This window comes from Ochotona princeps, chromosome 10 (assembly GCF_030435755.1).
Source record: "Ochotona princeps isolate mOchPri1 chromosome 10, mOchPri1.hap1, whole genome shotgun sequence".
In the NCBI taxonomy this organism is placed as follows: domain Eukaryota; kingdom Metazoa; phylum Chordata; class Mammalia; order Lagomorpha; family Ochotonidae; genus Ochotona; species Ochotona princeps.
This window is the reverse complement of record NC_080841.1, coordinates 34,519,238-34,536,155: the sequence shown is the minus strand read 5'-3', so window position 1 is coordinate 34,536,155 and position 16,918 is coordinate 34,519,238. Positions and strand designations below refer to the sequence as shown.

Genomic DNA, 16,918 nt, shown 5'->3' with positions numbered 1-16,918 from the left:
GGAGCAGTGCGCTGGGAGCTGACCCCACACGTATGAGGGGCCACAAGATGGCAGCTGGTCGAGGGCCAGGAGACGGGATTTGTCCCGCCAGTAGGCAAACAGGAAGTCACAAGGATAGGCTAATGCTCCCCTGCTGGGATTGCTGGCCTATCAGTGCCCCGTGGACCCACAGAGAGAAGTGATTGGTGGAGGAATGTATATAAGCAGCCCGCTTTCGGCAATAAACCTTTTTGTTCGGCTTTTTCCTTTGCCTGCCTCTTTTCATTCGTTTTTTCGTTTGCGCTGTCCTTTTTCGTTCGCCTTCTTTTTGGTTCGGCTTTTCATTCATCTGTTTGTGTGTGTGTTTGTTTGGTGTGTGTGTGCCGGTTGCGGTGGCGGTTCCTGTTTTTTCCAGGTCCTCAAGATTCCACATCATTTTAGTGTCGCTGCAGGGTGGCCAATGAATTCAACTGTTAGCAACTTGAATTTTAAAGATTTTTTTTTTAATATACAAACAAATCAGTACTAGCTATTCCTTTTTTTCTGTGCATTTTCTAATCAGAAAAGCATAATTCCCACACAGGCTGACTGCTATGATTGGATCAAGAAACTAAAGTGGAATAGACTTTATCCTACTAGTTTAGATCATGCAACCTCTCGGTTTTCATGCATGGTTCTGTTTGTCTTGATTTAGTGTATCTCAGATTGCTACTTAAATGAGTGTTACAAAAGAATATACTAGTTGGGACATAAGTCTGAAGGAAAAGGAAGGTGACTACTGGGTAGATGAAAGAAAGTTTGAAGTAAGGCATTCTTACTTGGAAATGCCTTGGATTTCTTGTAAGAGTAAGGAGTTTTGTTGTTGTTTTAAATCTAAGCGTAGTGTTACCTAATATTTTAAAAAGTTTTTTTTTCTGCTTGTACATAGAACATTTCATTAAAATATAAATTGCTTCCCTTGGTTAATGGATTTTTTTTATTTTTGTTTCCTGATGTTTTCAATAAAGTCTAACTGGCTAGCTTCTTTCAAATTTAACTCAAGAAAACCCAAAAGCTGTTTCACATTCTTCAAAGTATTGCAATCTGATGGTGTTGGAAGTACAGTTAATTTATGTCTATGAATCAATCTCACCAAAAAGTCTTTGGAATGTCAGTTGGCAGAGCACCATACAAATTTAAGGTGGAGGACATTCACTTTGAATGTGACAACTGAGGTCAAATCTTTTGACAAAAACAATTTAAATCTTGGGTGACATTTTAAAACATATTCCTCAGTGCAGCCAAGAAGTTACCAGCTGGTGTGCAGTTTATGAGTTAGTATCTGAGAGGTGTGAACCCAGTGTTGGGAACTGTTCTTGTTGCCCTCCTAAGGCATTTGTAGATCCAGATAGGATTTAGCAGCATCTCTGAGATCCTCTGTGGGCAAACAGAACTAAAGTTTAAATTTAGGATTTTTTTAGAGTCAAGATCTTGATCATTTACACCCTAAGTAAATGAAAGATTAAAAGCCTTCACTGAAAATGCTTCCCAGATTTAAGTCATGTACGCAGACCGCAGAAATCTCAGTGGGAAGGGAGCCTGTATTGTCCATGTAATTTGATATCAAGAACCTGGAAAATGCAATTTAAAATCATCAATGAAGCAAAAAGACCTCATCTCTACCAAATAGTTTTTCATACGCCATTGCCAACAGACTAGCAAAGATAATAATAAGTAAGAGGAGATAATATAACATAAAGAAGGTACAGCATGAATAACACCCAATGGAAGCACTATTATGTTAGCCTAGTGATCAGGTACGGGTTGCTGAACAATCATAATTACTAATCTTATAGCAAACTCAAACTAAAAACTTTCAGTGGGGCTGGCACAATGGCTCAACTAGCTGGATCTCTGCATGCAGGCACCAGCATCCCATATGGATACTGGTTCATGTACAGCTGCTGCATTTCCCATCCATTTACCTGGACTGAGAAAGTAGTGGAGGATAACTAAAAGTCTTGGGAACCTGCACCCATGTGGGAGACCCAGAAGAGATTCCTGGATCTTGGCTTTGGATCAGCTCAGCTCTGGCAATTGGGGAGTGAACCAGTGGATGGGAGATCTGTCCACCTGTCTACTCTCTGTAAAATCTGCCTTTCCAGTACAAATAAATAAATCTTTAAAAATGTATCTTTTAACAAGGAATTGCAAACTACATAAAGTACATTTCCTGTCAACTCAAATTTTACTTGTCAAGATAAAGAAAAATGTTGGAAATTCAAGTTTGAAGTAGAAAATGCTCTTGCGTTGAGGTCAGGAGTTCTGCATTCCATTCAGTTTAGTCAGTCTGTGGTTCCAGCTTTATACTGGACACTAGTAGGCCTGGTTCCACCAATCCCATCATGACCTGACCATAGTTTTTTCATTGTAAAGTTGAGTGACTGGGGGACCCCACCATAAAAAGGGAAACCAAGGCAGAACATTGAGTTAGGAGACATATTTGCAGGCATGAAGAGGAGAAAAAGGTGGCAGATGAAATGAACATACTGATGAGGTTGATCCTGAAAGTGGAAGTCAGACTCATGTGGCTTCTGTCCGTGCTGTGAGTCACAACCATGCCAGGCACTAGGAAGAGCAATCTCCTACATACTCTGGATACATATAAAGAGAGCTCAGCTTGTAGGGCAGATAGTTCTTATGGTCCCAGGTGGAGGCCAGGAACACCTTTATTTAAGCCTTTACTCCTGGTGTTACAGAACTGAACAGATAATTCAGCAAACAGAAGAAACAATGAAAATTCAAGAATGTAACATGAATGCATAACCTCCATCCCCTTTTGTACAGCCCACAGTCAGAGGCACTAATCTAGATGATGTATAAATGACTAAAAGCATGGCTAACTAAAACAACAAAGGGACTTTTGTCATCTCAACCCCTGTAATAGTCAGTACTTGGGTGGGAAAGTATAGACACTTTCAGGGGTGTGTTGTCCTGAGTTTGCTTCTAGACACTATGACTGCCATGTAATCTCACTGTTTTGAGTTTGGATAATATCAAAGCAATACATTCTCTAGAATATCATGCCGCTAATACTGAAAAAAGAATTTTTCAACATCTATTGAAATACTGATGGCACACAGAGATGCCATAGCTAGTCAGAAAGCTCGATTTGTTGTCAGATTTCAACCCATTTGGTGAGATGTTTACACATTCTGCTCAGTCACTGAGCATGTGCAGTCATTAGCCTTGGGCTCCCCAGGATGACACAAGGTGAATGTTTCAAGCTAAGACAGCAGTGGGACCCGCTAACTGGGAGTGGCCCAGTCTGGTCTGCATGAAAATGGCTTTGTTCTGTTGCCTTTCACAAAGACTAAGTATTATTGTGACCTTTTCTGACTGTTTAATTGCTTGATTAGAGAATCTTACTTCTGAGCCTTAGATTCCTGTATCTGCAATTTCTTAATGATTGCTAGGAAATGCTGGCTGTGGCCCATATGAGGAGAGAGAGAGAGAGAGACAGACAGACAGACAGACAGACACACGGCAGCTCAGTAGCACCAGGCCACTCCCAGAGACTCCCAGCCCCCAGTTTAGCATCCTCTTTGCTCAGTTCAATGGAATGTCTGCCTTGTGAGAATCAGCGAGGAAGAGATAAAAGAAACCGCCTGCAGTCCGGATCCAGCCTCACACGTGGAAGAAATACATGCTGGCAGCATCAGCCCAACACCAGGGCAAAATAAAACAAAGGATCCAACTAGTAACTAACTTTTGCTTTCTGAAACTTGGGGTGCCTGTGTAAGAGAAAGAGAGCCAAGTGTCTGATTTGCACTGAGTCATATCCCCTGCCCCCACCCCAAAGCTGCAGTGTCTGTTTTTGTTTCCATTATTTGGCACTAAGGCCAGAGTGGAACAGGGTAGACACCAACAGCAGGATCCCTGTCCATTTATTTTTTTAAGACATCTCCCATGATGTGTTTCCTTTGAAAACACTGATCATTTCCAAAGAAGAGCAACCAGATACAGAAACAATAGAACTCAGTGCTTCAAAGAGACGAGGGAAACAAGTTTTCTTTAAATATTGATTTTTCTGCAAATAAATATGTGACAGAAATAGTACTGCGCCTCCCACCTAATTCTCTTCCTTCCCACCACCACCACTAAAAAAACAAAAAAGCTTTTTGTTTGATACTTGAGGGTTATATCCTTAAAAAATATTTTTTGTAACTAGATTTACATATCATATCCCAAATAGACACTTCACATTCCAGCACCAAAATAATCTCACCAGCCCTACCGATATTTTACAACCCCAAGAGCAAAGAAATAACTGAAGCCACAGCTCCCCGCCTGTGGACATAGTTTTTGTTTTGGTTGACATTTCATCCAGAATCCCCTGAAATCCTTATTTATTTGTGGAATTAAAATGAACCTCTTGGATTTTCTGTCACATCAATATTTCCAGCAATCTGTGAGTCACTGCTTGCAACCACTGTACATTATTACAGCTTATATTCCTGCAAACTGTGAAGACCAAGTGGGATATTGCAGGACACAGGAATGGGAATGAGATAGTTTTGGTGGGAGAGGTTTGGCTGGGAATTTGCCTGGGACTTGATTTCAGAGCAGGAGAGCTGGAAAACATCCCTGTTGAGGAAACGGGTGCTTCCCCCCTCACACCCCGAAAAAGAGCTGCCATAATGAGTAATATTTTTATTTCCTTCCTCACTTACATTTATGACTTGAACAGCTTGGATAATTTCCTGTGGGATTCCCCTTCCTTTCGTTTAGTATTTCCTGTATTCTGGAGTAGTTTGTATCCTGCAATGGGAATGCTGTTAGCAGCCACAGTACCATATACAACACCTGAGAATACTTCAACACGCCATCCTCAGAACTGAACTGACTCTTGAAAGCTGTTACCTCTTCTGTGCTTTGAAGTATCTTATCTTTAATTTTATTAAAACCCTGAGAAAGCTTAAAGCAATCCAAAGCAGAAGAAAGCTATTGTCATACGGACTTAAAAATAAAGTGAAGTGTAGAGACTAGGTTGAGAATCTAATTAGGTCAAGTTGAAGGTGAAAGTAAGACCATGTTAGACCAGAAAATTGCTGATAGGCTTAAAAAGGGCCAGGAGGGTGTTGGTTATCTGAATCCATATATAGAATCTTATTTAAGACACAGAGCTCTATACATTTGGGGCTTCTTTGTTGGTGCTAAACACTGCACCCTCTATTAGACATTTTGCAGCATCAGCCATGCTGGGAATCCCATGCATGTTCAGTGGAATGGGATCTGTGACAGATGCCAACCACTCAGAAGCCCACAGGAGCCAAACAAAAGGCTCCCTACAGTGCTACTAAAAATGTTTTACTGCTGTCCTAGAGAAGTGATGGAAGACTCCCATTCTATTCCCAAAGTTCCTATGATTGTCTTTCTAGGAGACTGTGGGCATCCCGTTCACAGTCCATCGATAGTCTAACAGAAGGAACCGACTTTGATTTTAGCTCTCATTTGAATTAATGACATGGACCAGATGTCAGACATAGAACTTCCATACTGGTTGTGTGTAATTATGTGTGCGACTACAGGAAAGTGACTTATATTTTCTGGGCTTCAGTTTTCCCAGTTGTAAAATGGAACTAAAAGGAGAGCTGAATTTTTAAAAATGTGTTTAAAACATTTATCCATTTCTGATATAGGCATTAACTGCAGCTCCTGGAGTTTTTATTACCACTACTGCTTTTACTTGTATTATTTATGTTTTCTTTTTTTGAAGGTTTATTTATTTCTTTTTATTTGAAAGGCAGATTTTAGAGAGAGGAGACACACACACAGAGATTTTCTATTCACTGTTTAACTCCCCAAAGGGCTTAATGGCCAGAGATGAGCTGATGCAAAATCTGGAGCCAGGAGCTCTTCTGGGTCTTCCTCATGGGTCCAGGGGTCCAAGGATTTGGCCATCATTGGCTGATTTTCCAGGTCTAAACAAATAACTGGGTCAGAATTAGAGCAGCCAGGACATGAACCAGCACCCATATGGCAGTGCTGCAAGTGGAGGATTAGTCTGATTCTCCATAGTGCGGACCCCTACTATGTTGTCTTTTAAAAATTACAAGTCCTTTTGTGATTGGCTCATTTCCCTTAGCATTATGGTTTCCAGTTTGGCCCATTTGGCCACAAAGAACTGCATTTTGTTTAAAAAAAAAATTACAAGTCCTAGATATATGGGATGAGGTCTTCAATGCTCTGTTCACTAACTGCTATTACCTTTAACTCAACAGCACTAATTTCTTTTACTTAAAAATATTCTTTGGAGATGGATATTTAGCCTAGCTATTAAAATGCCAGCTAAGATGCCGTGTTACTTATCAAGGAGTTTCAGTGCCTGACTTCAGCCCCCGACTCCAGCTTCCTGCTACTGCAGACCCTTGAAGCAGCAGATGATGGCTCAGGGAATTGGCTTCTGGCCCCCTTGGTAGGAGACCTGAATGAAGCTCCTGGTCCTGGCTCTGACCCAGCCTAGCCTCACCCTTTACAGGCTTTTTAGGGACTCTTTATATGTTTCTCTCTCTGACTCTCGAATTTTAATACATTTTAAAGCACATTTTAAAAATCAAAATATAAATCATAAGCTTTTCCACACATTCAGTATATCTCCTTAAGTAACTGGTCACTTGGTACCTATATTATTCTGATATTTCCCAGAAGAGTCACCAGTAGATTAAGAAGAAAAAAGTAACAACACAGAAAATGAAAATAGCAGCATCTTCATACATGCTCATCGCTTCTTCACATGGCAGTCTCTGAAACTATAATTTTACTTTGCATTCTAATAGCTTCTACTCACTCTGGTTGGTAATAATTTTAACTCACACATGCAGTTAGTTTATCAAGTTCTTGAGCAGGATGAGACAAGAAACAAGGAGATTTGGTGGAAGTAAGTTCCCATCTCGTACACTCCAACAATCTGAAGAAACTCCCATTTCTAGAAATGAAGACATAAGCACTATTCAAGACAGCAAAATTCACCTCCCTCCCCATCCCCAAGTCATGCACGTTGGGCTGTAAATGCTGACTGATATTTCTATCTCATGATCATGAGCCCTTTAGTCATGCCAGGGTTTGGTCACAACAATGAAGCTGCTGGCTGAAGGCTGTGCCCTGCCCCCACCTCAATTACACACTCTTTTTGCTCAACCAAGCGTTTGTCAATGATTGTCCTGATTTACTGCAATGTTAAAATGTTTGGAGATATCCCATTTTCCTTTTATATTGAATTTTACATCTTAGAAGGCGCCCAAGGTCCTAGCTGTTCTTCGGAGACTGAAGTAAAGGCAGAGGGATCTTTAGTCTGCTGTAGTGATGTGGGAAGGATGAATGGGGTCCTACAGGACATCTGCACAGGAAAGGGTGAGAGGGAAGCAAGCAGCTACAAGACTTCTCAGAAAGAGAAGTGTCAGAATATGCTAAGGTGTTGGGTTTGAGGATAAAGGGGAGATCTGAAGTAGTTTTACAGCTAGGTACATGCTTCTGGCATTTCCCGAGGATAGACAAGCAGGCAAAGATGCAATGAAGGACACAGAGAATGAAGGACACATCTCAGTTTGAGATGCTGCTTTTCGTAGTCCGTGGAAAGTAGAAGGGAGCTGTCTGGTATGCAGTTGGCTGTGTCAGCCTGGAGCTTGGAGGGAGGGTTTGGGTGGGTGATAGCATTAGTCAACTAACAAATGCTGCAGAGCTCTTGAAACAGATGCCACATCCATGAAACTTGACGCACAGCTGGTAGGCAGCCAGAAGCTAGATTAACTGGCCGTCGTGTGCACCAGCCTTGATACTGCAGCAGTGCTGTTGGCTAAATGGCAGCCTTTCATGTCTCCATAGGATTACTTTACATGCTTGAATGGCTAAGGCACTTAGAAGTTTTAATATGCACATGTTATCTAAATTAATAGAGAAAGGAAGAAACATGATGTTAATGCCATTCTTAGTACTCTAAGACATATACAAACTATTAAAATTTTGTTTTATTTCCTGCACAAATACATGTAAATATATACACATGGGTTAAGATGATAGTGTAATTTTATACCCTGCCTTCTTCATCTAGTATTTGAATATTGGCTTCCTTTTTTCTTTTTTCCTTACTGCAGTCATGCTATGATGAGTATATGTGTCAATGTTGGTCTGCGTTTCCTACTTACTTTATCTAGGTTCTGTAATCTGTAATGAGAGGTTTATTCTGAAATATCTAAATTTAGAGAAAAATACAGTCTATTATAAAATATCTGTCCGTTAAGGTTATCAAGTTTTAACTCTTTTCCCCATTTGTTACTTCCATTTTTCCCCCCTAATAAAAAAATGTATTGTTAAAGCCACAGTTGAAGGTGGCATTGTAGTGCTGTTTCATGTCCAGGCTGTTCCTCTTGCATCCAGATCCCTGATATGCCTGGGAAGGCAACAGAAGCTGGCTAAAGTGTGTAGTCCCTTGCTACCCATTTGGGAAACCTAGATGGAATTCTAGGCTCCTGCCTTCAGCCTGGCCCAGAACCAGTAGATGGACGGCATTTCCTTGCTCTCTGTTTCTCTCTCTTTTCCGTGCTATCTCTGTTAACTCTACTTTGCAAATAAATATTATTTTTTAAAAAAACAAGCCTCAGTTAACTCCTGTGTGTATGTGTCTTGATGCTATTTCCTAAATCCCTCCCAGAGAAAGCCACTCAGGAGAATTTCTGGTTGTAAGTTTCATGACTGGATACTCATGTTTGTCATATGTGTCCACGCACTATGAAGTACTGTATTGCCATAAGAGGTGCTGGATATTTTAAATTGGGTGTAAATGATATCACACAGCATATATTCTTCACTTGACTCTCACTCAACGTCTGTTAGTTTACATTTTTCTTCATTGTGATGTAGTCACTTGGGTGTGTTTTTTTTTTTTTACCATTATTCCTGTAATCCATTCTCCTGTTAGTGAACATTTAAGTTGCTTCCAGTATTTTGTCATCACACTTTTTGTGTGATGCATGTTCTTATACTTTTGTAGGTAACCACTTGAGCTTTTAAGTTTACTGTATGTTGTCATATTTCATTATAAATTTACGTATGCATTAATGAAATGAGAAAACCTTACCATCATACCATCATATTAATTATCATAATTTCCACAAAATTTTCACAGCATTACCTCATTTTCTGTGTGATTATGAGGCAGCAAGGAGGAGTCTGATAGGCATTCCTGCAGAGTTGCTGTGGCTGGAGCTCCCAGAGACAGCGAAAGCATTTTTTTTTTTTTTTTTTTTGTGGATTCAGTTTCAAACTTTTATTTGCTTATAATCATTTAGAAATGAGTTAGTTGAGATTTCCCAAGTTTTGTTTATTATAAATATTGCTCTGTTACCACACAGATCCCAGATTGGGAAATCAGATCCTAGGCCCAGAGAGCTCTTAGTAGTAGCTTCAATAAGAATTATATAAGCTATATGAGTATGTTACACCTATGTCCAATAGTAATAAAATTTGTGAGGTCTCCTTTGGAAATCAATGGAAGTAAGAAGAACTATATATTGATAATTTTCATGACCTCAGAATTTTCAATAAATAAGAATAGAGTTTCTCAAATTTTTCCCTTGCAGTGCTTTTCTTGTAACTTTGTAAATTGTAACTTTAGATACAAAAATATTGACTTGGTTTTAAAGATCTAAGAGGGTTTGCTATTACAACTGTGATTTAAAAAAAATTAACATACACCTTTGAGAGCACAGAATTCCAACATTTTATAAAATGCCAATAGATATAACTTGTCACAAACATTTTACACAGAAGTAACATTGTACAGTATGAAATCTGTAGGGAAAAGACTGCTGTTGACCAGCTGTGTAATCACTACTAGCTTACCATGGATTTAAAAAATAGCTTACGAGCATGCTGCCTTCATTTTAAACAATAAGAAACACCTGATTTTAAGGATTGGTTACAGTGTTTGTGGCTGCTTGTGACATGCTCATCATGTGTGAAGTGTCTTTGGTATGTACTTTCATTCTAGGCCACTTAGGAACCTTCTTGGAGTCCATTCCTCATGATGTAATGACCCACCCAGAGGTATTTAGGCCAGGGTACTGTCATTGTGGAGCCTTAGGGGATGGTAGCACTGGGAAGCCTGCAGACTTCCTGGGAGATGTGCCCCTTACAGAGGATCCCTGAGGAAACTGGCTCATAGGCATGTGACTTTCTAAAGATTATTTCTACTTTCTAGTTTGCCTTTTCTGCCCTTCTTTCTCTGAAGAGGGATGCATTCATTCAAAATGAAAGCAAGAAGTTAGTATGGAAAGAAGTAAAGTCTATTTACTGGACCCCTGCATTTGGGGAAACATAAGCCCAGAGAGTCTTGCCTCTTGCCCTTGTGAGTTATTCTAACAAGTAAATACATCTTAAAGGAACCAAGCAGTTTTGTGCCTGGTCAAGAGGCAGTTGGCATTTCCTCCAAATTCTTCAACTTCAGATGCTCTAAGATGTTCTTTATCCTTTGATATTAAATCTCAGATGGAATCATGTAACATTAATAAAACCCTAGGAGATTTTCTGTGTTGAGCTTAATAAGGTATAAAACCAAGTACAAAGGTAATAAAGTTTTGAATTAATTTAAGGGTGGTTATGATTGAGAGTAGATTGAAGGGTAGATGTAATAAGAATTTTTTCATAGTGGTTTATTTGTTGTTTTGGCTACTGGTTAAAGTACTCAAAATGATCAGAAGAAGTCATTTTAGATTTAAAATTGTATTTTGGGGCCCAGCGCAATAGCCTAGCGGCTGAAGTCCTTGCCTTGCACATGCCATGATCTCATATGGGCACCAGTTCTAGTCCCGGTAGCCCCACTTCCCATCTGGCTCCCTACTTGTGCCCTGGGAAAGCAATTGGGGATGGCCCAAAGCCTTGGAACCCAGCACCTGCATGGGAACCCAGAACTCTGAGCTCCTGGCTTTGGATCGGCACAGCCCCAGCCGTTGCAGCCACATGGGGAGTGAATCATCAGACGGAAGATCTTCTTCTCTGTCTCTCCTCTTCTTTGTATATCTGACTTTCCAATAAAAATAAAATAACTCTTTAAAACACATTTTTTAAAAAATTGTATTTTTTACTTTGGTCAAGAAAATGTCATTATTTTTTACTTTTAAAAAAAAGATTTATTTTATGGGCCCAGCACAATGTCTAGTCACTAAATCTTCTCCTTGCAAATGATGGAATCTTATATGGGCACCGGTTCATGTCCCAGCTGCTCCACTGTCCATTTCACTCACTGCTTATGGCCTGGGAAAGCAATGGAGGGTGGCCCCAAGTCTTGGGGTCCTGAGCGTGTGGGAGGCCTGAAGGAAGTTCCTTTAGGTTCCTGGCTTTGGATCGGCTCTGCTCTGCTTGTTGCAGCTACTTAGGGAGGGAACTAGCACACAGAAAATCTTTCTCTCTGTCTCTCCTTCTCTCTGCAGTCATATTTTAATTTTAATCTCATGCTTCCAGTCTCTAGTGGTTGGCAGGTTGATGTATTTATACTGCTCAATTGATAGCTTATACTGAACAAAATGAAAGAGGTTAAATGCTGGACTCTAGACTCTAGTTGTCTAGTTCAACGTGCCCTGCTTCTCTTTTCCCTCTTAGGAACTGTGTGACTTGGCCATATCGTGTAGATTTTGTGCATTTTGTCTCATGTAGACAAGTGGAAAGAAATTTGGAAGACAGCACTGGACCTATGCATGTAAAGGGGTGAATTTAGCTCCTGGCACATGGCAGGCAACTTCATGAATGGTAGCCAGTCTTACAATCCAAGGAAAATAGTTCATTCTTTGTTGGTTTACACATGGAAGCATTCAAAAATTTACACTGCACACCAAGTTCCAAGCAGATGATTAGTCTTCAGCTTCACAGATGAGTGCAAAGATTTCAGGTATCAGTGATATTTATTTTTGCATAAATAGGTTTATATCTACAAGTAGAATGTATTCTACTCACTGGCATAACAGGGAGTGTCAGCTAAATCTCAGCCCAGCACTGAGCAGAAACAATGTCTAATATACTTAAGAAATGTGTGAAGTTTGTTCATCTTATAAAAATCAAAGAAAAAGCAAAGAAAGGCATTAGGGTTTAGGAGGCTTTATGCAAATCTGAATTTCTGAACCAGTTTCCCTGTCTCCTTTCCTTGTAGGCATATGATGTTGAAAACTATGTAACCACCCGTCTTGCCAACGCATGTGGAAGACAGCAGCTAACTAATCCCATCATCTCTTCAGGAAACAGCCTCTTTTTGAGATTTCAGTCTCGCTCTGCCAGACATAGTAGGGGCTTCCGAGCTCAATTCAGGCAAGGCAAGTACCCTGAAGTGGTAGAGAATTGTTTGTGGTACCACCCTAAGCAGAAACCAAGCACAGCTTTCTACTTACATATATAAATATATACATACTTACATACATACCTATATACCAAAACCAAGGGAACTCTGACATAGTCATGACAGCTATTGATGTTTTCAATTTTATTCTTGCAAAAACATTTTGTTTTATCATTTATTTGGAATCTATGCAAAGCCTCACCCTGGAGGGAGATACACCACTGTGAATTCCAAGACTTGCTTATGGTAGAGTCACAGTAGAACCTTCCAGAAGCTTGAGGTGTCCTTCATTACTAAATCTGCCATTGTCCATGACCCTGGGGAGTCAGTGTTGTCATTCACTTTGTTTGGTCTTAAGTCACAACTTCTTTAGTTTCCCCTCTAAGACTTTTCCATCTGGCCCTTCTCAAGATTTACGCTTTAACCTTTGATCATAGGTTGAGAGAATGCTAAACTGGAAAGATTATTAGCTGGGTTGGGAGTAGTAATGGTTTTTGTTCAAATAATTCACTTCAAATAAGTTTGTTCCGTTTAATCATCGTCTCTCTTTTTAAGTGACTTGCTTGTATTCTGCAATAAAGAGCCCTGGATGGGGAACATTTTCTTCCAAAAATGTGCTATAGACCTTGGAGAAAGGCTATATGCCAGCAGTTGCTGTTAATGATTTCAAAGAGAAGTTTCTGTTAAATTTATTATCCCCTCATCTGTTGCTTCACAGCAAAAGCCTCCGTGAGCTCTTATCTGGACTATGATAAGAGCTTCCTGAAACTTACTCATGTTGCCTCATCATTCATTATCAGTGGACATCCTGCAGAATCCCTTCTCTGAGCAGACCATTGAGGTCTCCAGTGGAACTCCACACAGCTGGAGAGGCAAACCTAAGCCCTCCCAAATGTTATCCTGGGGTCCTAGAACCTGTCCTGCCTCTTTGCAGTATTACCTCCAAAACTGTCAAGTCCTGCAGGAGTCAGCCACTTTTGTCTTAACATGGTCCTCATCCTCACCTGAGTCCTCACAGAGGCTGCCCACTTCATGGACCATTCTTCCTCAGCCTCGAAGTCCTCATTCAACCACTGCCTCCTCCAGGAGGTCCTTCTTGTACCTCTCAGACCGGGCAAATTAACTTGCCCTCTTTGAGGCTCTCATAGATTTGCAGATCTCTGATAATACTCAGGCATCCTATGAAGTCTTGCTAAATTTTGTATTTATTTTTCACAAAAAATAGGTCATTTATAAACAGTCTGTCCATATGTGTATAATTTTTGAGAGATTAATAGAGTCCAAATCATTACTGAAGTTTTGTTTGAATGACTTAGGCAATTCTTGGCCTTTAATCTGGTGTTCTATGCTATTTCTTTATTTCCTGTAATTGTGTAACATTTTTTCCATGCTAATATTGTCTTCCTTGGCATTCATTTCAGAAAAAAAATGGTCATTTATGTTTTAAATTGTCAAATCATTTTGTACAGTCACTAGAAATCAAAAGTTATTTGACAGAGTGTGTTTTTGTATCCCCAGTCTGTGGAGGCTACATCTTCACCACATCTTCTGATACCATTTCCTCTCCATTGTTTCCTGCCAACTATCCAAACAATGCAAACTGCACCTGGATAATTCAAGCTCAACCTCCATGTAAGTAACAACAATAAAAAAGAAAAGGAAACCAGGAGAGATTGTGTCTGTGGGAAAGTCAGTGTATGACTCATGCTCTTATCTCTTCGGTGGCAACACCTGGTGGCCTTTCCCTTCTTTTTGTGTGCGTCCCAAATCTTGAATCACCTGAGAATAATGTTTCCTAATCAGAGTAAGAAACGCTTTTTACTGTTTCATATTAATTTTTTAAAACTTTAATTTCAAGGCCTAGTAAAGGAAAATACCCAACCTCACAAACCTGTATACCTTGCACTGTGAACAGGCATGTGGCATTGAAGGTAAACAAGTATAATTGATAAATAGTTTTTTACATGTACATATTAAATGTAGCAGGTGATTAAGACAGTTGCTGAGTCAATAAATGAATAATACTGACCATAGACTAGAGGGTTACCTCATAGCTTACCAAAGTAACACTGTGAGCCTGTTGATCTTCAAAATGGAAATGAATTATAAAACTTGGTCTTTCCTGCAATGTATGCATTTCAAAAATCCCAACTCAGGTGTTGAAGAAATACTTAGTAAGTGCTTATTTTATTTATGTTTTGAAATCTTAGATTTTTAAAAAAGATTCATTTATTTGAAAGAGTTATGCCTGGAGAGAGGAAGAAACAGAGAGAGAGGGGTTTTACATATGCTGGCTTACTCCCCAGATGGCCACGATGGCCAGGACTATGCCATGCCAAAGCCAGGAGCCAGGAGTTCAACTGTTTCCCCCGCATGGCTGCAGGGTCCCAAGGAATTGGGCCATATTCCACTTCTTTCCCAGGCATATTTGCAGGGAATTGAATTAGAAGTGGAGAAAACAGGACTCGAATCCAGTGCTGGCATGGTAAGAGGCAGCTAAACCCACATGCCGCAATGCTGGCCCATAGAATTTTGTTTACTGACCTGACCTCAATTGGGTAATCAGGGTAACAATCCATGTTTCACAGAGAAAATACAGAGCCAATTGCTAAAGACAATAGAATGGCTGCCAAGGGGGGATTCCATGCCATTAGGAATCCTGTTTCTGATTAATCTTGCCCTCCTTTGACATTTTTGTAGAATTTTTAAAAAATTTTAAGCTTACTGTAAGAAAGACATTCTCAATTTAGTTCTGTACCTAATGACCTGTATGAAAACAGGCTGATCAACAAAACCCATCAAATCCCATTACAAAATAAATAGCCTACTCAATGCGGATTGGCTTAAATGTTTACTAACACTTCCCTGGGAGTGAACAAACAGATAGTGTCTTTATTGGGCACAGATAGTGTCTTTATTGGGGAGCTGATGATATAATCGTCAGGCAGCCAAGAGGGAGGAGTCCCAAAGGAACCTGTCAGCCAGCCAGAAACTGAGCCCCCAATACAAAAGCTGCTGCCTCAAGCTAAACGATTTTGTGCCTAAGGATTATTTTCTAATGAGTTGTAAGGTATGCAGATGAAAGATTTCTCTTTGATTCAGGAACAGCAACAGGAAAAGATCCCATACCAAAGATTAGGGACCCTGGAAGGGCAACAAAAGGAAAATGTACCCAGGCACTTTCTGTTTTGCAAGTCATTCAAAGCTTTCTTGATAAAGGACTCTAAGCACACTCACTCTGGTTTTAAAACTGAGTGTACCAGAATGTGTGTGCCAATGGGAGAAGGATGACATATTTACAGGCACAGGTGAAGAAGAACAACAGCTTAAGGATTCTATTTAATTGAGAGAAATGCTTCCGAGAGGAGCACAGCAATAGCTGACATAAAACAGTGGAAAGACTATTTTCCAGCAAAATATTCCCCACAATGTCTGGAAGGAGCCTCGTTAAGAGTCCTGTTACCTCCACCACCATTGCAAGTTCTGCAGGCAGGCACTTTCAAAGCTGTCCATTCTCTTCATCTTTAAAGGAAATCCTGATCTCAGACCCAGTATTCTCCCCTTTCTTGCTCCACTCAGCCAGTGTGTAAATCTCACAAGTGCCTTACTTCCCTGCTGGATATTGGAGGTCAGCTTTCTCTCCCTGTGTATTGTGTCTGCTGGTATTTTGTTCAATAGCCTCCTCTTTTTGTCCTTACAGTCAATCATATTACCTTGTCCTTCACCAACTTTGCAATTGAAAACAGCGCAGAATGTACACGCGACTTTTTAGAAATTTTGGATGGCAACTCTGATGACGCACTGCTCCGAGGTACTGTGCAGTTCATTCACTGTGTGTGTGGCCTTGACTGTTTTGCTTAAGTGCCATTGAATGTTAGAATATATCTAATAACTATGAAACACAGCATAAGCCAGTAAGAATAAGTAGAGGGCAAGAAAGCAGGATTTCATGTAGATGTTTAAGAAGGAATATTCTTTGTATTCAAAGACATGAGCAGCTTGTGTTTTAAATTTTTTTTTGTAGTTGCAGTTGACTTTGATAATAGTACAATATGGACCATTTCTATATTAGATAGCATTTGCACAGTTGTTATATTACAATTGGGCTTATTTCTTCCCAGCTTTGTCATTTGATGGAAACAAAAAAGTATTACTTAAATTTAAAAGCTGTCATTTTACCTGTTATTTATCTTAAGGCAATTAATGAGTGCTGGGAGGCCAGTATTGTGGTGCATCAGGTTGAACCACCACCTAAGATGCTGGAATCCCATGTGAGTGCCAGTTCACATCCCTACTACTAAGCTTCTGACCTCCCTTCCTGCTAATACACCGGTTAAAGCATCAGGTGATGGCTTAAGTAGGTCCATGCTATCATGTGGGAGACCCAGATAGAGTTCCTGGCTCCTAGCCTTAACCTGGCCACACTCCAGCCACAAGACCCTTTAGAGAGTGAAACAACAGGTGTAAGATCTATCCCCCTAACACCTCTGTCACTCTGTCTTTCATATAAAGGAAAAAAAATCTTTAAAACATTAAAGAATACTGTTATATCGTTTCTGAAATGTTCTCAAGCAAAAT

The 16,918-nt window shown here is 40.0% G+C and overlaps 1 protein-coding gene across 1 annotated transcript in view; it reads left to right on the top strand.

Annotated features, from left to right (window-relative positions):
- Positions 1–16,918, top strand: part of CUBN (cubilin) — a 218,977-nt gene that overhangs the window by 105,774 nt on the left and 96,285 nt on the right. The window contains exons 32-34 of the mRNA XM_058669299.1: positions 12,158–12,317; positions 13,859–13,972; positions 16,041–16,151. Of these exons, the coding sequence (XP_058525282.1) occupies positions 12,158–12,317; positions 13,859–13,972; positions 16,041–16,151 (385 nt within the window). The remainder of the gene's footprint in view (positions 1–12,157; positions 12,318–13,858; positions 13,973–16,040; positions 16,152–16,918) is intronic.